The following is a 24,255-nucleotide window of genomic DNA, read 5'->3' on the forward strand; positions in this document are numbered from 1 at the left end:
AATAAAACTAGTTTTGTTTTATTTATTTATTTTTATTTTAGCCTCGTCAATATATTTCAATTCATACTTGATTTAAATTCCATTCGGAATATCGAAAAAAGGAGCGGGTTTAGTTTTTTGACACCGGTTTGTTTTCGTTATATGCAAAATGGGGATAAAGATTGAAGAAATGATCTTTAAAAAACTTGTAAATGGGTGTCAAAGTCATGGTTTTGTGGCGATCCTCAAGGTGATTATTGTATGATACACGACTGCATTAGAACATACGCCAACCACTGGAATATACGAGTCGAATAACAATGGAACATTTGATGCAAAATTCAAGTTAAATCAGGAATTCTGTTTGTATGATTTTTTTTCTAATGGCCGCCGTACCGCGAGTCAAAAACAGCCGTTTTAACATTGTTTGTACCAACTGTGATTTGAATATAAAATTAGATAAAACGACTGTTTTCGACTCGCCGTACGGCGGCCGTTATAGGTGGAAATGTGACTGCAACATCTTAAACTTCTCTGTACCATAATATAGAGATATTGTAAGCCTGGTATTATATACCTAAATACATTTCGTATATGCAGTATTATGATCTTCGATATCTTGCAGATAATAATTAAGATTAATTAAGACATTTATATCTAAATGTATCTATTCACAAAATGAATGTGTCTATTCATATCTCCTTCTGTTCACTAATATACAAAATACCATTATATTGCTTTCATTCATATTCAGAGGGACTTATGACAATTTCAAAGAAGACTGAAAACAATGTTATTCTTGAGATGTCTTGTTTGCATTCTTAAAAGAAAGGAAATCAAAATGGAATATTTTCAAGACTGTTCTGAAACAATACCTATACAAAAAGTTTTTACCAGCAAATATTTCATTTTTCAAATAAATGGTTTTAAGCGGTTGGTACATCTTTCCCTTTTGGAGAAGATTACATAATAAGAAAAAAAATGCAAGAATCTTCTAGACGGTCAAAAAGAAAGCATCTTATCATTCCATCATCCACGATGATTTAACTGAATAATATACAAATAGCGATCATGCATGAATATGATGCTACGAAAACTTCGCATGATGTGAAAGCAAAATGGTCTAATAGAGCGTAGTCTTTGTGCTTATGGTACGTTTATACCCCTTATGCACTGTAAATATATTCATTAGTATGTATTATAGTAATTCTCTTAATATATTTTCAATTACGTATGCTTATTACTTTGTTATATTACAATAAACGCTTTGTTATATTTCAGTTTTTAAGTTAGTAATTTTGCTATCACTTGATAATTACAATAATAAGCACGGTATGCCTGTGTTTGTTGCAGACGAAATTGTATATTCAATATTCGGAAAATTGGTGCAAAATAATGTATAGTATTTATACTTCATTAATCGATTCATTTTCGTTATCACTTGTATCACTCGAATATTGTCGAATTGAATTCTAAAATTTACATGTTTTATCCAGCTTCTGGCTGCGAAACATGTTCGTTTTTTTCAACACATCTTCTACGAATTAAATTGTATGTTATTTATATCACATTAAGTGATTTTGTCATTGGATGTAGATGTCACATGGTCAGTAATATACATGGTGTATGTGTGATTACAGTAATACCTTGATGAAATATAACTTCGTGTGACAAGCAAAGGCGAGCATGTCTGGGGAGAGGAAAACGAAGTAACACAAACTCCAAACCAATGTCATATCAAATGCTTTGAACTCAATTCTTTCCTTCAGGTTCAGACCATCAAGATCATAGAGCATGATCACGACGCTACTATTATCCATATCAACACTCGCTACATACACCCTGTCCTGCTCATCCACGGCAGCATACAGGTAGACACCCTCTGGAGCTTGTAGAGACTCACCAGCATTCCCACCCCTGTCATAGACCGTCACTACGCTTGGATTGACCCAACATGAACTCGTGACGATCAAACCCGTCCTGGTGATAGATGCCTGCTCCGTTTCGTGCTTTGTTTGAACAGTGTGTTTGAGGGTGGATCCTGTCGGGTCATAGATATAGATTTGTTTTCCATAGTTAGTAATGATTACTTCATCTGATGGACTTCTGTTAACTCTGAGAAAATATCTATTGTCTTTCACGTGGATTGTTGCTTTCCTAGAGCCAAGGCGAGAGTAGATGTGGGCTTCTGTAGTACCAGTGGACACGCATAACGCCCCGTCCCGTTGCAAAACCAGATCATAACAATTCATGTCATTTAAGGCTAATATGTTACTATACCGCTGCTTTCCACCATTTGAATCAATGATATCAATACCTTGTGCAGTGCTCCCATACCCGATAGCGACACTGCTTTGCGAGTACCGTGCCATACCGTGCATCCCTCCCCGTAGATCAACACACTGAATGACTTCCATCTTGGGATCTGATCCTGAGATGCTCCCGAGGTCAAGACGAGTATCGTCTGCTGGTTTGAACCTCTTCTCCTGTGCTTTCTTCCTAATAGCTTCCGCAGAAGTGTGATCAGTAACCTCCTTCAGCATGGCATCCAGCTCCTCACAGAGCAAGATATGAGCAGATAGAGTGTCTGTCTCAAGATGACCCAGTCTGTCATTATCTACCAAAGTAATTGAACTACAAATACTCTTGATCCTTTGGCGATCTTTTGACTTCAAGACATTGAGGTCGTCATCAAAACTATGCTGTAAGGCATGTATTTGGTCGGTGAGATTTCGAAGATTTTCTTCCAGCTCCTTGGCCTTGATACTGTAGGCTTGCCTGACATCATCTAGTAGTGTCTGCACTGCAGTGTGTACCTCATGACGTTGTATTTCTATGTTCTGAATGTTCTTTTCCAGCTCTGCTTTCTTGTCAGCACATCGCTGAGCAAGGTCTGTCACCTACGAATTGAAAGTGATAAGTAAAAACAGCGAGTTATATCTGGAAATATTCCATAAAGGCGAATATAAGAAATACTGATACTCTACAAACAAAGAAATCATACAGAATGACATACGACAATCTGAATAAGATTGAAGAGAGACAGCATATAATTACAAAATTGTTTGTCATATTGAAACAACAACGATAATAATCATCAATGTAGTTCAACACAAAGAATAAGTTACATAATCAAATGAAACAACATTTTAGATGCTGATGATGGTATTAAAAATCATCATATATCATTGTCAATCTGTATTCAACAACATCTATATATATTGTTATTTTATTAATCAATATTCTGTTCTAAAGTCTTATTTATTATATCATTATCATGACTATTATTATTCCTGTTACCTTAATTACTATCATTATTTTATTAGTATTGTTTCTTTTTTACTGTTAATGTTCTTAATATCTTGTATATCTTGATATTGTGATTATCATTATTGTCGTCATCAGTTTCATCATCATCGTAATCATTAAAAAAAATGGTGTGATCGTTGGTGTTTTCATCATGAATCTACATACTGTCCACTGTGTTGAGTAATGTTTGTTAGTACAAAAAATATATACATACTTATATATTCTGGGCAGTTATTGTCTCATTCAGCAAATGTATTACCCAATTATTAGCTTTTATTACCCAATTTGGACAGACTTTAACTAATAGTAGTATGGATAATATGTTGCCAAGGGATGGTTAAAAATTTGGCCTTTTGCCCAACCTTTTAAGAGTGTACGCTCTAAACAAGTGTTTAAACTTGTAAACAGCTAAGTTTGATTATTGATATTTGATTCTGAAAAAAAGTCTGGTTGTCTAAACTTCTAAACAACTACTGTAAGGTTCAAATAGTGAACAGTGTTATACAGATTTTTATACAGCGTTTTTGCTGTGATAATTATGAATAAATTCACCTTCTGTCGCAACTCCTGCTCAAAGTTAACCTGGTTCTTGATTTTGTGATATTGATGATCAACGAGTACGCACTTGTGACAGACGTGGACCTTACAATCCTCACAAAACATATCCTTGTTCTCTTGTTTGTGGATGGAGCACTTCTCGAATAAATGACCAATGCTGACCTTCCCTTCGATGACATCATCCAGGGATACAATCTCATGACCTTTGAAGACAACTGTAAGATGTTGATGACAATGTAAGCACTCATCGCACATGTAATAATTACATGTTCTGCAGAATGATACAGCGTCTTTCAGAGATTTGCAATCGGTGCATTTCTGGCACATCTCAAGGACAGCATTCATCCCTCCACACTTGGCGTGATAATCGTCTACGCATCCGTTGATGGAGACATTGAGGCGGAGATCATCGACACGGTTGGCGGACAACTTGGTGATCTCCCTGCAGAGAGGACAGACCATGTGATCAAGGTCCTGGTGGGTTAGGTCGTATTTCTTGAGGCATCGCCTACAAAATGTGTGTCCACATGAAGTCAGGATTGTTGCCTCGACAAATATATCAAGACATAATGGACATATCAGGTTCGGTGAAGAGCTTGATGCTTTCTCTGATCCACACTTCTCAGCCATCGCTAAATAAAGAGATCTAATTAAATCCAACCACAAGAACTATCACATTACAACCTACGAAGCCAACAGTGCATTTCGATACAAATCACTCGTAGTGCTGCAATTGATTGATTGATTGATTGATTGATTTTATTCGTCAAGAATATCACAAGAGATTACAATGAAATTGAAGAATACCTTGACAGGATAGCCCATGAAAGCCGAAAGGCTTATTTCCAATGGGGTCCTATAGTTAGTATAAAACATTAACATATTGTAACAAAACTGGAATATGTAAAAGATAATAAAATACATACATGTTACATCAGTCAAATAATATGCAAACATCTGAAGCAAACAACAATCCTCCTAATATGTGAAACAAGATTATATTTTAACATGCCCTAATGTATACATTATCTAAAATAGTAGAAACCAACAGTACAAAATGTGTGATTTTTAATGGTAATATTGCTCCCGAGTAGCTTCCAGTTTTAGGTGCTTCTTTAATGCACTCTTAAACTGAGAAAATATTTTAACTGCTTTTACTTTATTGGGAAGAGCATTCCAAGATTGGATGCCATTAAAATAAAAAGTGTTCCCTATATGTCCTTCACGCTTTGGCAATATAAAATTAAAATTACTATTTCGAGTACCGTACCTATGGATATTTGATACACGGGTGAAATTATTTGCTATATAATGATCTAATGTATCCGAATAGAATATTTTATGCACATGGTGTAATACTAATTGTTGTGATCTGTGATCTACATGAAGTAATCCTGCCCTTTCAAGTTCATTACATCCGACATGTGCTCTTGGTCCTAAAACATTTATGTATCTCACAATTTTATTTTGGATTATTCTAAGCTTTTTCTTATCCGTAATACCCAGGCTACCGTACCAAGCCGCATTAGCATAGTCAAATAGACATTGTATCAAAGCAAAGCATAAAATACGTCTAGACTTCATATTCAAACAGGTTTGATATCTATACAAAAATTTCAAGCGCGAATTGAGGCGAATTGTAAAAGCACACTACTGTGAATTGAAGTAGGAACTTTCTATTAATAGAACTGGGAATTCCCACCTACCTTTGAACTTGGCAGCGTGAAGTATGCATAATTTCATCGAAAGAGGGATTTTTTTTCATTCCGCTTATATATATTTAGTACACAATGGTCCAAAAGCCTCGTATTACTTTTTTTATTACAATCAAAGGTAAAAGCACACTGCTGCGCAGTATAAACTTCCTAAAAATAGAAGTGGGTATGATAATTATATATCAATAGCATGTATGGTGCTGACTCCATGTGACTACCTGATGACTATGTCATCATAATTGTTCTTCCACTACAAACTCTTGTCAGTTTTATCTATTACAAAGGTTGATTAGCCAGAATGCAGATATTCCTATTTTCAACTGATTATCTAATTATTCGAGATTTATCGATCCGTGCTGGCCTTGGCATTGTTTGACTGAAGCAACACAGCCAAGAAGCTGTTTAAAACATGTATACATATACCGCGCTGTTTTGCTAAATCAACTTTACAGGAGTTGTTTAAACGTTGTTTAAAGTCTGAAACAACATTAATAAATCAAGCATGTTTCTTTAAAAGGTTTAACAACTACTGTGAGATTCATATAGTAAACAGTCTTGTATGAAGAAACCCAAAAGTTTTTACTGTGAAGGACTTAATTGGATCGTAGTGTTGGATACTGCACTCTAAAAACGTGACTATCAGTGATTGCCATATCAGTTGCACCCAGCTGACTACTGGTCTAGTCAATTTGACTGATTTGTTTTAAGAGTATTGGCGCTTTGATTTGTAAAGTTTGAAACCAAACAAAATTTCAATGTAGAATGTGATCTGGAAAATTAGTCACGTGATAATACCTGGAAAAGAAGATCTTTTAAAATGATTGTTTTGGTTGAAAGGTTCTTTAATATATAGTTTCAATGAGAAAAAAGTGTAAATTTAAAGAATCATTTACCTATTAAAAATGACAGATTCAAAGAAAGCTATAATCTAATTAATCTTTAATGCACATAGCGTGACATGTAGGAGCTTATTAACGTTTTCCTCATATTTCAAAGGGAGTTACTTGTAGATTAATAGGCCGTAGGGTAGTCACATAATAATGGAAGGACTGGTAATTTCTTTCGGCCCCCTTTTCTTGCTACGGCAGCAGATCCAAGGGATATCATTATCCCCTTTATTCAATCACCAACCACTACCCCCCCCCCCCACCTCCCGTTGCCTAATCCCCTCATTTCATGCAGGCAACGTTTAAATATTAAATTCCAGTTCCCTAGCACCCCCCCCATTTGAAGAGGACCATATAGTTCTTAAATACTTTCCTTTTCACATCAACTTCAATTCTTAATTGCTTAGAGACATGGTTTCAAATTTTGGCCCGCAACCCAGTAATCATGTACTCATTTAGGAATCTTATTGTGTAAAAATGAAAATGAGCATTTTTTCATATAATTTTCGTCTTCATGTGCAAAAATCCCCGACTGTATAATTTGATATTTCCACTATTGTATAATCTCCATTTCTCTATCAAGAAGATATTTCATTCATAGATTACGTGACTTAAACGATCAAATTGCCATCTTTAGAGTAATCTCTGTGTAACTCATTGCGGGATCTTTTTCTATATCATTTATAATTTAATATATGTGTAAGACAGATCTTATTCGGTTAAAAAAGATATTAATCTTTAATTTCTGAGTCTGTATATCGATTGATATTGTTTTGTGTAATTGTGATTTTATGTTCTTCTTTATATTGTTTTTAAGAGAAATTATTCATTCATGTTTCATTTCTGGTTTCTAAGATTTTTCTGTCTATCTTCCTCTCCTATAACCCTACGCAACCATTGATGGAGACATTTAGGCAGAGATCATCGACACGGTTAAGAGACGTTAAGAAATTATTCAGTTATTTTTTATTTGTGATAGTTCTAAAGATTCCTCTCCTTATCCTTCTATTTATGTTTCATTTTTGGTATTTCTAAAGATTTTCTGTTTATATAATTCCTCTCCTATAACCCTACGCAACCGTTGATGGAGACATTAAGGCAGAGATCATCGACACGGTTGGGGGACAGTTGAGGGACGTTAAGATAAATTATTCAGTTATTTTTCATTTGTGATAGTTCTAAAGATTTCTCTCCTTATCCTTCTCTTCTCTTTGATTCTATCTCTGGTTTCATCTCATGTACTCCTGATCCACTCCTCCCATATTCTACCCCCCCCCCCTCTCTCTTTCTCTTCCCCTTCTCCCCCTAACTCTCTCTGATTGCCTCTCTCTCTCATCCTTTCTAGTTTGCATTCAAAGTTTGAACAGACTCGATTCAAATTTATGATATTCAGAGTTTAATGAATATTGAGAAAAACATAGGTTCAATTAAAAGAAAAACGATATAACAAACCTCCATAATTATGTGCTCGATCTACTTCGGGGTTAATGTGATTGGGTAGCTTTTAGAAAGCAACTAATGGGCCTAGTAACACAGAGGTTAGCAATTAAGCGCACGCTTGATTTTAACGATTGATGATACATTATAGTCAATGCAATCAATCGTAGAAAAATGTTCTACGATCATTGCTAAGCTTTGTGTATACGGACCCCCGTCGACTTCCCCTCGTTTGTTGTTTTTTATATCTCATAAAGCCATCGTAAATCCATTTGTTTTCATTTTTCTCTTTTGTTTTGATAGAGCTACTCTACTACACATGGAAGTCTACGTTAGCGAATGAAATGATCGAACATTAAAATTTATTGATAATGTTAAATTAAACGGATTTATATATTTACAAATATTAATTTTACAAATATAAATCAGTCAGCGTCAGCCTATCGATAACATATTAATTTCTGTATTTTCATGCTATTATACTACTTTTTCCGTATGCTGTAAAAAAATGGGCCTGAATAAGTGAATGAAACAATCAGGGAAAAAGTATTATTTCATGCGGCTGTATCGATTGTATTTGCGATATACGATGACTTTCACATCCTACCGGGTACCCATTTAGCACCTGGGTCGAGAGTGGCAAAGTGTGGATAGACGCCTTGCCAAAGGTACTAAAAAACTATATACAAGAGAATCTCATACTCGATAACATGCATTTCTAAAATATAAATCGTGATATTTACACAAGAAAAAGGTCATTTTTACATCAAATTCAAAGTACAATGAAATGTTATTAAAAGAAAATAACCACAGATCGACCTGGAGTTGTCCATCTACGTTGAAGGTCTCTTGAATCATCGTATAAAGGTTTTTTAACCACGTTTTTATTAAAGAAAGGTTGTTGTCATGATTATAAACTCGCAATCGAAAACAATTCCGCATTTGGGGCTTGTACTAAAAAATAAAACTAGTTTTGTTTTTATTTATTTATTTTTATTTTAGCCTCGTCAATATATTTCAATTCATACTTGATTTAAATTCCATTCGGAATATCGAAAAAAGGAGCGGTTTAGTTTTTTGACACCGGTTTGTTTTCGTTATATGCAAATGGGATAAAGATTGCAGAAATGATCTTTAAATTTTGTGGCGGTCCTCATGGTGATTATTGTATGATACACGAGTGCATTAGAACATTATGCCAACCACTGGAGTATACGAGTCGAATAACAATGGAACATTTGATGTAAAATTCAAGTTTAATTATAAATTCTGTGCTAATGCTGCAAGTCACATTTCCCCCCTACGGCCGCAGTACAGCGAGTCGAAAACGACCGTCTTAAGATTATTTTTCTACCAGCTACATTATGGTGGTTTGAATAAAATTAGATAAAACAGTTGATTTAGACTCGCCGTAAGGCGCCCGTATAGCGGAATATGACTGCAATATAAACAATTCTTAAGAATGCATCTATACCATGATATAAAGATAGTGTAAGTCTGGTAATTTTACTATACATTGTATACATAAATACATTGTGTATATGCAGCATCATGCGAGATCTTCGAGATCTTGTATATAATGATTAAGATGAAGTTTATATCTCCATGCATCTATTCACAAAATGAATATGTGTCTATTCGTATCTCCTTCTGTTCACTAATATACAAAATACCATTATATTTCATTCATTCATATTCAGAGGGACTTATGACAAATTAAAAGAAGACTGAAAACAATGTTATTCTTGAGATTTCTTGTTTGCATTCTTAAAAGAAAGGAAATCAAAATGGAATATTTTCAACACTATTCGGAAACAGCAACTACAAAAAAGTTTTTATACCAGCAAATATTTCATTTTTCAAATAAATGGTTAATTGGTTATCAGCGATTGGTATATCTTTCCCTCTTGGAGAAGATCACATAATTATCAAAAATAAAATGCAAGAACTTATAGACGGTCCAACAGAAAGCATTTTATCATTCAATCATACACGATAATTTAACTGAATAACAAATAGCGATCATGCATGAATATGATGCTACGAAAACTTCGCATGATGTGAAAGCAAAATGGTCTAATAGTGTAGAGTGTAGTCTTTCTGCTTATGGTACGTTTATATCCCTTATGCACTGTAAATATATTCATAAGTATGTATTATAGTAATTCTTTTGATATATTTTTACTAACGTTCGCTGATTACTTTGTTATATTTCAATAAACGCTTTGTTATATTTCAGTTTTTAAGTTAGTAATTTTGCTATCACTTTATAATTACAATAATAAGCACGGTATGCCTGTGTTTGTTGCAGACGAAATTGTATATTCAATACTCGGAAAATTGGTGCAAAATAATGTATAGTATTTATACTTCATTAATCGATTCATTTTCGTTATCACTTGTACACTCGAATATTGTCGAATTGAATTCTAAAATTTACATGTTTTATCCAGCTTCTGGCTGCGAAACATGTTCGTTTTTTTCAACACATCTTCTACGAATTAAATTGTATGTTATTTATATCACATTAAGTGATTTTGTCATTGGATGTAGATGTCACATGGTCAGTAATATACATGGTGTATGTGTGATTACAGTGATACCTTGATGAAATATAACTTCGTGTGACAAGCAAAGGCGAGCATGTCTGGGGAGAGGAAAACCAAGTAACACAAACTCCAAACCAATGTCATATCAAATGCTTTGAACTCAATTCTTTCCTTCAGGGTCAGACCATCAAGATCATATAGCCTGATCACGACGCTACTATTATCCACATCAACACTCGATACATACACCCTGTCCTGCTCATCCACGGCAGCATACAGGTAGACACCCTCTGGAGCTTGTAGAGACTCACCAGCATTCCCACCCCTGTCATAGACCGTCACTACGCTTGGACTCTCCCAACATAAACTCGTGACGATCAAACCCGTCCTGGTGGTAGATGCCTGATTCGTATTGTGCTTTGTTTGAACAGTGCGTTTGAGAGTGGATCCTGTCGGGTCATAGATATAGACTTGTTTTCCATAGTTAGTAATAATGATTTCATCAGATGGACTTTTGTTAACGTTTGTTGAATTTATATTGTTTCTCAAGTGGATTGTTGCTTTCCTACAGCCAAGGCGAGAGTAGATGTGGGCTCCTGTAGTACCAGTAGACACGCATAACGCCCCGTCCCGTTGCAAAACCAGATCATAACAATTCATGTCATTTAAGGCTAATATGTTATTATACCGCTGCTTTCCACCATTTGAATCAATGATATCAATACCTTGTGCAGTGCTCCCATACCCGATAGCGACACTGCTTTGCGAGTACCGTGCCATACCGTGCATCCCTCCCCGTAGATCAACACACTGAATGACTTCCATCTTGGGATCTGATCCTGCGATGCTCCCGAGGTCAAGACGAGTATCATCTGCTGGTTTGAACCTCTTCTCCTGTGCTTTCTTCCTAATAGCTTCCGCAGAAGTGTGATCAGTAACCTCCTTCAGCATGGCATCCAGCTCCTCACAGAGCAAGATATGAGCAGATAGAGTGTCTGTCTCAAGATGACGCAGTCTGTCATTATCTACCAAAGTAATTGAACTACAAATACTCTTGATCCTCTGGCGATCTTTTGACTTCAAGACATTGAGGTCGTCATCAAAACTATGCTGTAAGGCATGTATTTGGTCGGTGAGATTTCGAAGATTTTCTTCCAGCTCCTTGGCCTTGATACTGTAGGCTTGCCTGACATCATCTAGTAGTGTCTGCACTGCAGTGTGTACCTCATGACGTTGTATTTCTATGTTCTGAATGTTCTTTTCCAACCTGCTTTCTTGTCAGCACATCGCTGAGCAAGGTCTGTCACCTACGAATTGAAAGTGATAAGTAAAAACAGCTAGTTATATCTGGAAATATTCCATAAAGGCTAATATAAGAAATACTGATACTCTACAAACAAAGAAATCATACAGAATGACATACGACAATCTGAATAAGATTGAAGAGAGACAGATATAATTACAAAATTGTTTGTCATATTGAAACAACAACGATAACAATCATCAATGTAGTTCAACACAAAGAATAAGTTACATAATCAAATGAAACAACATTTTAGATGCTGATGATGGTATTAAAAATCATCATATATCATTGTCAATCTGCATTCAACAACATATTTTATTAATCAATATTCTGTTCTATAGTCTTGTTTATTATATCATTATCATGACTATCATTATTCCTGTTACCTTAATTATTATCATTATCATTATTTTATTAGTATTATTTCTTTTTATATTTTTACTGTTAATGTTCTTAATATCTTGTGTATATCTTGATATTGTGATTATCATTATTATCGTCATCAGTTTTATCACCATCGTAATCATTAAAAAAATAGCGTGATCGTTGGTGTTTTCATCATAAATCTACATAGTGTCCACTGTGTTGGGTAATGTTTGATAGTAAAAAAAAATGTATACATACTTATGTATTCTGGGCAGTTATTGTCTAATTCAGCAAAGTTATTACCCAATTATTAGTTTTTATTACCCAATTTGGACAGACTTTAACTAATAGTAGTATGGATATGTTGCCAAGTGATGGTTAAAAATTGGGCCTTTTTGCTCAACCTTTTTAAGAGTGTACGCTCTGAACATGTTGCCTACATTTTTGTACAACTGTTTAACCTCACATTACTGGCTTAAATATTTTTTTAAGTGTTTAAACTTGTAAACAGCTAAATTTGATTATTGATATTTGATTCTGAAAAAAATTCTGATTGTTTAAACTTCTAAACATTCCAACTACATAACTGTAAGGTTCAAATAGCGAACAGTGTTATATGGATTTTTATACAGCGTATTTGCTGTGATAATTATGAATAAATTCACCTTGTGTCGCAACTCCTGCTCAAAGTTAACCTGGTTCTTGACTTTGTGATTTTGATGATCAACGAGTACGCACTTGTGACAGACATGGACCTTACAAACCTCACAAAACATGTCCTTGTTCTCTGGTTTGTGGATGGAACACTTCTCGAATAAATGACCAATGCTGACCTTCCCTTCGATGACATCATCCATGGAGACAATCTCATGACCGTCGAATAAGACTGTAAGATGTTGATGACAATGTAAGCACTCATTACACATGTAATAATTACATGTTCTGCAGAATGATACAGCGTCTCTCTGAGACTTGCAAGCGGTGCATTTCTGGCACATCTCAAGGACAGCATTCATCCCTCCACACTTGGCGTGGTAATCGTCTACGCGTCCGTTGATGGAGTCATTGAGGCGGAGATCATCGACACGGTTGGCGTACAACTTGGTTATCTCCCTGCAGAGAGGACAGACCATGTGATCAAGGTCCTGATGAGTTAGATCGTATTTCTTGAGGCATCGCCTACAAAATGTGTGTCCACATGAAGTCAGGATTGTCGCCTCGACAAATATATCAAGACATAATGGACATATCAGGTTCAGTGAAGAGCTTGAAACTTTGTCTGATTCACACTTCTCAGCCATCGCTAAATCAATTTACGAACATGAGATTTAAATTCCGTCAAATAACATACAAGTCAAGTCAATACTAACGTATTGAAACGCCAGGTTCGCATTACAACACAATGATCACTTCATGTTATTGCTAATGTGTAGTTCAATACAAATTCAAATCAACTACAAGAGTAAAAAAAAACCACACCCGATTCGAACTTCCTGTAAATAGTACCGGGTATTCCCAGCTACCTTTGAACCTGACTTACTCATCAAAAGAAGAGGAAGCAACTTTAACTGAAGGGATAAGGGTTTACTAGGATGTCTGAACATTGAATTGGTGATAAGCGTAAGAATTTTATTTTGTAAAACTTTTAGTTTTTCACTGTAAGTCTCAAAAGTAAAATTGTCCCATACAACATTACAGTAAGTCAGATAGGGAAGCACAAAGCTGATATGTATGTAAAGTTCCTAGAAAAGTCTCAGACAAAACACATCTTAATCTATATATAGCACCTACACCTCAAGAAACCTTTGTACACACTGACTTTATGGGGTTTCTAAGTCAAAGGTTCTTCGATAATTACTCCTAGAACTCGAACATGCTCACTACGAGCAACACTGTGGCCCCCAACATTAAGAACAGTTTCTGGAATAATTTTGCCTCTAGAACCAAAAATTAATACTTGGGAAGCACTTCTCATCTCATGGACAGAAGTAACTCCTCTCTGAATCCGTAGCCCTCTGGAGATGTTGTACCGTATTCCTTGCTCGTGTCCACCGCTGTACTCCCCATCTAATTGACAGCACGTTCGAATTTGTAATTGATGTAGATACCCCCACATCCAAACTTGTCACCGACCCAGACGTATACCCAGACATCAGGTGTTTTTCATCGTGGATACCAAGACATCACTCAGTCCGACTCCGGTGTGATCAATGGCTCCGATGCAGTCAACTTTAATACGTAAATGTGATAACTGGTCTCCCCCCCCCCCCCTAGTGGAAGGGTCATATTTCCTTTCATCTTCTACTGACCCAACCCTTATTTCTGATCCTGCTGCTCCTGCGGGTCCCATCCACACTTCTTAAAAGGGTCCTGTCCAATGAGCTCTTGGTGGATATCATGTCACTGTTTGATGCATCTCCGACTAGGCCCAGCTCGGAGGGACGTCCCCCATGTGCCTTAATGACTTAAGAGGCTTCTTGTTATCATCTCTAGTTCGAAGAGGTCGACATCTTTCCAGGCCGCCCTCCAGACTCAGCTGGGTGGGACGTTTCCCATATGTGTCAAGAGAACTAGTGAGGGAATTGTTATCATCCTTACTTCGAAGAGGTCGACATCCCTTCTGGCCGCCCTTCAGGGTTGATGATTTTTTTTGTCAAATTATTGTATAAAGGTTGTGATCTATGAGCTAGCTGTTTTTGCCAGCTGAGGATGCTTAATGGTTGTTTATTTAATAACATGCCCCTTTTTATATTTTTGATGCCGAGTTTAAATTGGGTAACACTAGGGTGATAACAATAATTCCATTTTGGCAAGCCAGCTTATAGCGAGGTAGCGACGCAATAAAAGTAATTTTCTATCAATACCAGTAGGTAGAATCCCTTTAATTAATGTTGCCGTTTTGAAGTATATTCGTGTTCGCAAAAATAGGTTAAAACCGGAAAAACCGTTTTGAAGAGGAAGGAGGTAGTGCCTTTTGTGTGTCTTGTTTTTCCTATAACAATTTTTTTTACAGCGTTATTGTAATTTATCGGAAACAGGGGTGGGAGATCAAGGAATTATACTGAAAGTGGGGAAATTCATTTCCTTACTTTACCAGCATTGTGATAGTGCATGAATGTAAATGTTCTAAAATTTGCATATTCTTAGAGAACTTGAAGACATGAATGGGATACTGCATTACTCAATATGTGTACATGCATACATATTGTCGATATTCATTAATGTCTTTTGTTAAGGTACGGGTGGGGCCTCAAAACACCCATTTACATTTACACCGTGCTAACTGAGGCGCGGCTCTATAAAGCCGCGCCTCAGTTAGTGGTGGTCAAACTAGGGGAGGGGACAAGTCCCCCACCCCCCCCAAAAAAAAAAATTATAATGATAATAGATAAATAAAAAAAAATAAAATGTGGAATAAAATATGATAAAATGAAATAAATAGATAAATAAATGAATAAATAAATGAATGAATAAACAATAAGTTTGGGGCACAATAGGACGTGCCCTCCAAATATTTGGAATTCTATTTCGGTTGATTTTTTTTTACAATCGTATGCGTGTAATAACTTTCCCTACACGTCAGACAATGCTTAAAGTGATCATCCCCCCCCCCCCCCTATCTCTCTTTCTGTATATACCTGCCCCTTCCACTCTCTCTGTTTTATTTCCTTTTGTCTGTATTAATTTTTTTCTTTGTGTATTTTTCTGTCTTTTTCATTCTGTTTTCTAGTCGTACTTTTTTAATGCTTCTTAATATTTCTGTCTCTCTTTTTTCCGTTCTTTCTTTCCTTTTAAAGTTTTTCTGTGTTTGTTTGCGTTTTGTGTTGTTCTTTCTTTGAACATTTTTCTAGCTTTGTTTTATTTTTTAATACCTTAGTAATAGTGGCTCCCCTTCCTTGTACACAATTCCTTCTCAAAAGTTAGTGAACCCCACCACAGAATGCAGTTCTTCATGCTGAGTATTGAATGTAGAATGTACAGCGAGCCATCAACAAACTTTACTGAATTTCAAAGTTTATCGAATCAATTCATTAATAGATATCTAAAAAAAAAATGGCAGGACTTGAACATTCTAAATACATAATCATGTTTATTTTTGGTACACAGCAAAAACTGTGGTGTTAACCGTGTGGACCACATCAGTTATTTTACACCGGTGTTAAATTGGCGGTGTTAGTTTTACACCTATAGGTGTTATTACAACACCTATGGTTGTTACATTTGGTGTTATGTCCAATCTCTAGGGTGTTATTTTAACACTTCAGGGTGTGGTCCTCTATTAACACCAATTGGTATCAGTTTTAAACACCACAGTTTTTACAGTGTATGATTCACTGGCTTTGGAGCTCCACTGTAACACTGTCAAGATAAATGTCAAAGATTCTCATTAACATGGTCAAGAGATGAATAGAATCACTACTAAACTGTTGCTATAGTAGGCCCTATCAGTATCCGAGTAATTATGAATTATTGTCAATTATCTTACTTAACACGATTCCATGTTGAAAAAATAAGACTTAAATCACCAAGAACATATTACGCGCACATAGCGTACCCGAAGCAATAGCACCGTTTAAGAAGTTGGAATAGCGCCATCATACACAGTTTTGAAACCAGTCTTACTTTCTTAATAATCATTTCGAAAAACCGATATTATTGTTTTGAAGTTTCTTTCCTATTCCTCTTTGCTACTCTATTTTTCAATTTCTTATTTTTTTCTTTCTACCCATCATTGTTTCTTTCTTTAATTATTTCTCCCTTTCTTTCAGCCCCCCCCCCCTCCTCCCCCCTCCCCCTCTCTCTCCCATTCTCTTTCCTTCCTTTCTCACAGAGCGTTCGTGCATGGCCCATTTTGATAATTATTTCGTAATCAGTGTCCACCTAAAGTTCTTCCTTATCTTAATAATATTTTTTGATAAAGATTATGTCATGAGCATGTTAGTCGAGATAAATTTGCTGTTCTAAATATAGATCAAGGAAAACCTAATTTTATTTCATTTTCATCGCGTGCGTTCAAAAGCAATTTATATCTCAATTATCATCATTAACATCTATCTCTGCTTATCACCACCATACGTATTAACGATGATTATTCCGTTATAACTATTATCATCACCGTCATCATCATCATTACCATCATCATCGTTATCATTACCATTTTTACCACCATCTTCATTACCACCATGTCACCACTATCTTCATCATCATCATCATCGTCGTCGTCATCATCCTCAACACTACCACCACCACCATCTTCAAAACTACTGTCATCATCATTATCGCTATCATCTTCACTACCACTATTATCGTTATCATCATCAATAACACCACCACGAAAATCACTACCTTCATAATGATAGTAATAATAATAACAACTTTCGTCATCACAACCACCACCCCTATCATCACCACCACCACCACCACCACCACTACCACTACCGCCACCATTGTCATCAACGTAGTCATCATCGCCATCATCACCACCACCCCTATCACCATGCACCACGACTACCATCGTTTGAATGATCTTCATCACCATCATCATCTATCATAGTAATTATCATTATCTTCTTCACTATCATCACCATCATAATATCGTCATCATTGCCATCATTATCATTACTATCATCATCAACATCATCCTCATCATCATCATCATCACCATCATCATTACCATCATCAACATCATCATCATTACCATCATATTAGCAATTCACAAATGTATTCGAGATGACACCCCCCCCCCCTTCCTCAACCTTTTTGTTATAGAAACTCTTGGAATTGATGTTGGTGTCTCGGTGGTTATCTGTTAAAATTATTCTACCAGAATTTGGTAGTGTTCAATATACATGTACATGTATAAGTTTGGTGTTTTTTACCGAAATTAGTGATAAGCAGTTCTTGGTTTTTAAGTAAATCATCTTCTCACTCCCTTTCTCTCTCTCACCGACTACCCCCCCCCCCCCCCCCTCCTCGTTCTATTTAGTTAGTATTCAACATGTTCAAAGTTTGACCAGACTTGATTCAATTTATCATATATACAATTTAATGAAAAGAGAAATCCATAGATTCAATTCAAAAGGAAAAATCGGTATGTGCTCGATATATATACTTCAATTTTAATCAAATATGCATTTTTAGAAAGTAAACTCTAAGATTGTCCTCTCGGAATAATTTTCCCTCGTTTTCTATCTTCACCGTTTACATATCTCATAAAATAATCGGATATCCATTTGTTGTCTCGTTTGCTTTGATATATAATATTCATTCTAATACATATAGGCCTAAGAGAAAAACAATCGAATATCAAAATGTAGCCTTTGTATAATGTAATATGATTTGCAGCTTGAGGCCCTTTCATCTGTTATGGTGATTCTTGATTAAAGTATAAACCAAAAGATTTATTCTACAGTCAGCATATCAAAATATAAGATATTTTTTTATATTTTTATATTAGATAGTTGGTAATAATCGATACCTATACCATTCCCTTTTAAGTCTACAATGGTCCCGTAACATTTAGGTTAGCGATTGATCGCATGCTTGGTATTCATGATTAATTGTACATTGTAGTCAATTCAATCAATCGTATAGATATTCATCCAAGATGATTGTTAAGGTTCGTGTAACAGGCCCCAGAAGTTCATTTCCAAACATGACGCCTATTTGATCTTTTTTATGTTGAACTAACTAGGCGGGATAACACGAAGGATAGCGATTAATCGTTAAATGAAATAGCCTATCAAGATCGTCGTTGCATGCGTATTTTGCTCACTTGACTGAATAAGAACCAATCAGAATTGTTCTTTCAAATTCGTTTTACGGGGTCCTGGTGTCACTGTTTATACATTCAAAATAAATTCATCTAATAGCTACGCATAGTCACTAATATTGATTCATTCATGGCGTCAGGAAACATGTGTTATAAAATAATACAAACCTTATGCCGAAATTATAAAGCTAAAATTTTGTAATCAATTTCCTTTTAAAATAGTCTTTCCCCGTGGATAAACAGAGTCGTTCTAAACATAGGTCATAACTATACACAAGAGAATGTCAGAGACTAACCTCTGAGAGAGCAGTAACTCGATAACATGCATTTATATATATAAATCGTGATATTTACACAAGAAAAAAAATTTATACATCAAATTCAAAGTACAATTACATGTTCTTAAAAGAAAATTACCACTAATCGACCTGGAGTTGCCCCTCTACGTTAAAGGTGATAACCAGGTCTTTCGAATTATTGCATACAAGTTTGAGTTGCTTTTTTGCACGTTTCTTTTTTTTCAGGCTGCTTTCATGATCTTAAACTTGCAATAAAAAAGAAACCGAACTATTTTCGGACTTGTACTAATAAAAATACATAATGGCTAGTTGTTTGGATTTTTCTTTTTTGCCAGATCAATGTTTACAATCTTCTATTTTCACTTAACAAAAATTTAATTTCGAAAAAAAGGTGGTTCGGATTTTTTACACCGATGTGTTATCGTAACGAGCAAAATGGGGATAGAGATTGCTGGAATGTTCTTGAAAAAGCAAATAAATGGTGTCAATTTGGGGGATCTGAAGCGATCGTGGTTACATATATATACTTGAATGTAAACAGAGAAAATCTGGCACTGAACACTTGATATGAGTCGAATAGCAATTGAACGTTTAAGTTAATCTAGAATTAAAGATAGTGGAATCTATCTTTATGAATTTTCTCTAAATAATTCTTAGAAAGACTCTACACATTAATATAACGATAATGGACGATTTGTAATTATACTTTACACCGTATACAATACATTCCTATATGCAATATTATGTATATAATAATTGAGATAAAGTTTGTATTTATATACGCATATATTAGAAAATGAATATAAATTATATATTCACATCTCCACCTGTTCACTAATTTATACGAAACCACTGTAATTTCTTGTCAGTTTGTTCAATTTTTTGTATTTATTTATTTCATTTCTGTTTATATAAGTTTAATTGTTCGCCTTGAGTGTCATCGACAGATATGTGCGCTATACAATTCTTTATTTTTATTACTATTATATCAGTAGTATATCACATTAAGTGATTCTATCATTGGATGAAGATATCACATGGTAAGTAATATACATGGTGTATTGAATATCGACACGTGTTAAAGTAGATTTGTAGCAGGATGAAAGCATGTCAGTTTCCATACTACATGGTGTGATATAACGTAGATTACAGTGATACCTTGATGAAATATAACTTTTTGCCACAAGCAAAGGCGAGCATGTCTGGGGAGAGGGAAACCAAGTTACAGATCCCATCTTTCGATTTCATATCAAGTGCATTGAACTTAACTCTTTCCTTCAGGTTCAGACCATCAAGATCATAGAGCCTGATCACGACGATACTATTAACCCTATCAACACTCGCTACATACACCTGTCCTGCTCATCCACGGTAGCAAACGGGTAGACATCCTCTGGAGCTTGTAGAGACTCACCAGCATTCCCATCCCTGTCATAGACCGTCACCACGCTTGGATAGCACCAACATGAACTCGTGACGATCAAACCCGTCCTGGTGGTAGATGCCTGCCTCGTATCGTGCTTTGTTTGAACAGTGTGTTTAGAGTGGATCCTGTCGGGTCATAGATATAGACTTGTTTTCCATAGTTAGTAATGATGATTTCATCTAATGGACTCCTGCTAACTCTGAGTTTATTAATATTTTTTCTCACGTTGATTGTTGCTTTCCTAGAGCCAAGGCGAGAGTAGATGTAGGCTTCTGTACTACCAGTGGACACGCATAACGCCCCGTCCCGTTGCAAAATCAGATCACGACAATTCATTTCATTTAAGGCTAATATGTTACTATGTCGCTGCTTTTCACCATTTGAATCAATGATATCAATACCTTGTGCATTGCTCCCATACCCGATAGCGACAGTGCTATTGGAGTACCTTGTCATACCGTGCATCATTCCCCGTAGATCAACACACTGAATGGCATCCATCTTGGGATCTGATCCTGAGATGCTCCCGAGGTCAAGACGAGTGTCATCTGCTGGTTTAAACCTCTTCTCATGTGCTTTCTTCTTAATAGCTTCCGCAGAAGTGTGATCGGTAACCTCCTTCAGCATGGTATCCAGCTCCTCACAGAGCAAGATATGAGCAGATAGAGTGTCTGTCTCAAGATGACCCAGTCTGTCATTATCTACCAAAGTAATTGAACTACAAATACTCTTGATCCTCTGTCGATCTTTTGACTTTAAGACGTCGAGGTCGTCATCAAAACTACGTTCTAAGGCAGTTATTTGCTCGGTAAGATTTCGAAGATTTTCTTCCAGCTCCTTTGCCTTGATGCTGTAGGCTTGCTTGACATCATCTAGTAGTGTCTGCACTGCAGTGTGTACCTCATGACGTTGTATTTCTATGTTCTGAATGTTCTTTTCCAGCTCTGCTTTCTTGTCAGCACATCGCTGGGCAAGGTCTGTCACCTACGAATTGAAAGTGATATGTAAAAACAGCGAGTTATATCTGGAAATATTCCATAAAGGCGAATATAAGAAATACTGATACTCTACAAACAAAGAAATCATACAGAATGACATACGACAATCTGAATAAGATTGAAGAGAGACAGCATATAATTACAAAATTGTTTGTCATATTGAAACAACAACGATAACAATCATCAATGTAGTTCAACACAAAGAATAAGTGACATAATCAAATGAAACAACATTTTAGATGCTGATGATGGTATTAAAAATCATCATATATCATTGTCAATCTGTATTCAACAACATCTATATATATTGTTATTTTATTAATCAATATTCTGTTCTATAGTCTTATTCATTATATCATTATCATGACTATTATTATTCCTGTTACCTTAATTACTATCATTATTTTATTAGTATTGTTTCTTTTTTTACTGTTAGTGTTCTTAATATCTTGTATATCTTGATATTGTGATTATCATTATTGTCGTCATCAGTTTCATCATCATCGTAATCATTAAAAAAAAAATGGTGTGATCGTTGGTGTTTTCATCATGAATCTACATACTGTCCACTGTGTTGAGTAATGTTTGTTAGTACAAAAAATATATACATACTTATATATTCTGGGCATTATTGTCTCATTCAGCAAATGTATTACCCAATTATTAGCTTTTATTACCCAATTTGGACAGACTTTAACTAATAGTAGTATGGATAATATGTTGCCAAGGGATGGTTAAAAATTGGGCCTTTTGCCCAACCTTTTTAAGAGTGTACGCTCTAAACAAGTGTTTTAAACTTGTAAACAGCTAAGTTTGATTATTGATATTTGATTCTGAAAAAAAAAGTCTGGTTGTCTAAACTTCTAAACAACTACTGTAAGGTTCAAATAGTGAACAGTGTTATACAGATTTTTATACAGCGTTTTTGCTGTGATAATTATGAATAAATTCACCTTCTGTCGCAACTCCTGCTCAAAGTTAACCTGGTTCTTGATTTTGTGATATTGATGATCAACGAGTACGCACTTGTGACAGACGTGGACCTTACAATCCTCACAAAACATATCCTTGTTCTCTTGTTTGTGGATGGAGCACTTCTCGAATAAATGACCAATGCTGACCTTCCCTTCGATGACATCATCCAGGGATACAATCTCATGACCTTTGAAGACAACTGTAAGATGTTGATGACAATGTAAGCACTCATCGCACATGTAATAATTACATGTTCTGCAGAATGATACAGCGTCTTTCAGAGATTTGCAAGCGGTGCATTTCTGGCACATCTCAAGGACAGCATTCATCCCTCCACACTTGGCGTGATAATCGTCTACGCATCCGTTGATGGAGACATTGAGGCGGAGATCATCGACACGGTTGGCGGACAACTTGGTGATCTCCCTGCAGAGAGGACAGACCATGTGATCAAGGTCCTGGTGGGTTAGGTCGTATTTCTTGAGGCATCGCCTACAAAATGTGTGTCCACATGAAGTCAGGATTGTTGCCTCGACAAATATATCAAGACATAATGGACATATCAGGTTCGGTGAAGAGCTTGATGCTTTCTCTGATCCACACTTCTCAGCCATCGCTAAATAAAGAGATCTAATTAAATCCAACCACAAGAACTATCACATTACAACCTACGAAGCCAACAGTGCATTTCGATACAAATCACTCGTAGTGCTGCAATTGTAAAAGCACACTACTGTGAATTGAAGTAGGAACTTTCTATTAATAGAACTGGGAATTCCCACCTACCTTTGAACTTGGCAGCGTTAAGTATGCATAATTTCATCGAAAGAGGGATTTTTTTTTTCATTCCGCCTATATATATTTAGTACACAATGGTCCAAAAGCCTCGTATTACTTTTTTTATTACAATCAAAGGTAAAAGCACACTGCTGCGCAGTATAAACTTCCTAAAAATAGAAGTGGGTATGATAATTATATATCAATAGCATGTATGGTGCTGACTCCATGTGACTACCTGATGACTATGTCATCAGAATTGTTCTTCCACTACAAACTCTTGTCAGTTTTATCTATTACAAAGGTTGATTAGCCAGAATGCAGATATTCCTATTTTCAACTGATTATCTAATTATTCGAGATTTATCGATCCGTGCTGGTCTTGGCATTGTTTGACTGAAGCAACACAGCCAAGAAGCTGTTTAAAAACATGTATACATATACCACGCTGTTTTGCTAAATAAACTTTACAGGAGTTGTTTAAAACGTTGTTTAAAGTCTGAAACAACATTAATAAATCAAGCATGTTTCTTTAAAACGTTTAAACAACTACTGTGAGATTCATATAGTAAACAGTCTTGTATGAAGAAACCCAAAAGTTTTTACTGTGAAGGACTTAATTGGATCGTAGTGTTGGATACTGCACTCTAAAAACGTGACTATCAGTGATTGCCATATCAGTTGCACCCAGCTGACTACTGGTCTAGTCAATTTGACTGATTTGTTTTAAGAGTATTGGCGCTTTGATTTGTATTTGAAACCAAACAAAATTTCAATGTAGAATGTGATCTGGAAAATTAGTCACGTGATAATACCTGGAAAAGAAGATCTTTTAAAATGATTGTTTTGGTTGAAAGGTTCTTTAATATATAGTTTCAATGAGAAAAAAGGGTAGATTTAAA

General features: G+C 35.6%; 1 protein-coding gene and 1 pseudogene across 1 annotated transcript; both read right to left on the minus strand.

Moving 5' to 3' along the window:
• Positions 1 to 1,613: 1,613 nt before the first annotated feature.
• Positions 1,614 to 4,552, minus strand: LOC121428041 (E3 ubiquitin-protein ligase TRIM71-like). Its single transcript, XM_041624614.1, has 2 exons — positions 3,841 to 4,552; positions 1,614 to 2,879 (listed from the first exon to the last, which is right to left on the minus strand). Exons 1-2 carry the CDS (start codon positions 4,474 to 4,476, stop codon positions 1,614 to 1,616), a joined length of 1,902 nt encoding a protein of 633 aa, XP_041480548.1. The 5' UTR covers positions 4,477 to 4,552.
• Positions 4,553 to 20,279: 15,727 nt separating this feature from the next.
• On the minus strand, positions 20,280 to 23,275 carry LOC121428225 (annotated as a pseudogene).
• Between the last annotated feature and the right edge of the window lie 980 nt (positions 23,276 to 24,255).

This window comes from Lytechinus variegatus, chromosome 14, assembly GCF_018143015.1.
Source record: "Lytechinus variegatus isolate NC3 chromosome 14, Lvar_3.0, whole genome shotgun sequence".
In the NCBI taxonomy this organism is placed as follows: domain Eukaryota; kingdom Metazoa; phylum Echinodermata; class Echinoidea; order Temnopleuroida; family Toxopneustidae; genus Lytechinus; species Lytechinus variegatus.

What these genes read in the sequence shown, in the direction of transcription:
- LOC121428041 (XM_041624614.1), bottom strand. Translation starts at nt 4,476, where the DNA reads ATGGCTGAGAAGTGTGGATCAGAGAAAGCATCAAGCTCTTCACCGAAC. An exon ending in AGCAGGAGTTGCGACAGAAG is followed by an intron (nt 2,880 to 3,840) that starts GTGAATTTATTC and finishes TTCAATTCGTAG; the next exon opens with GTGACAGACCTTGCTCAGCG.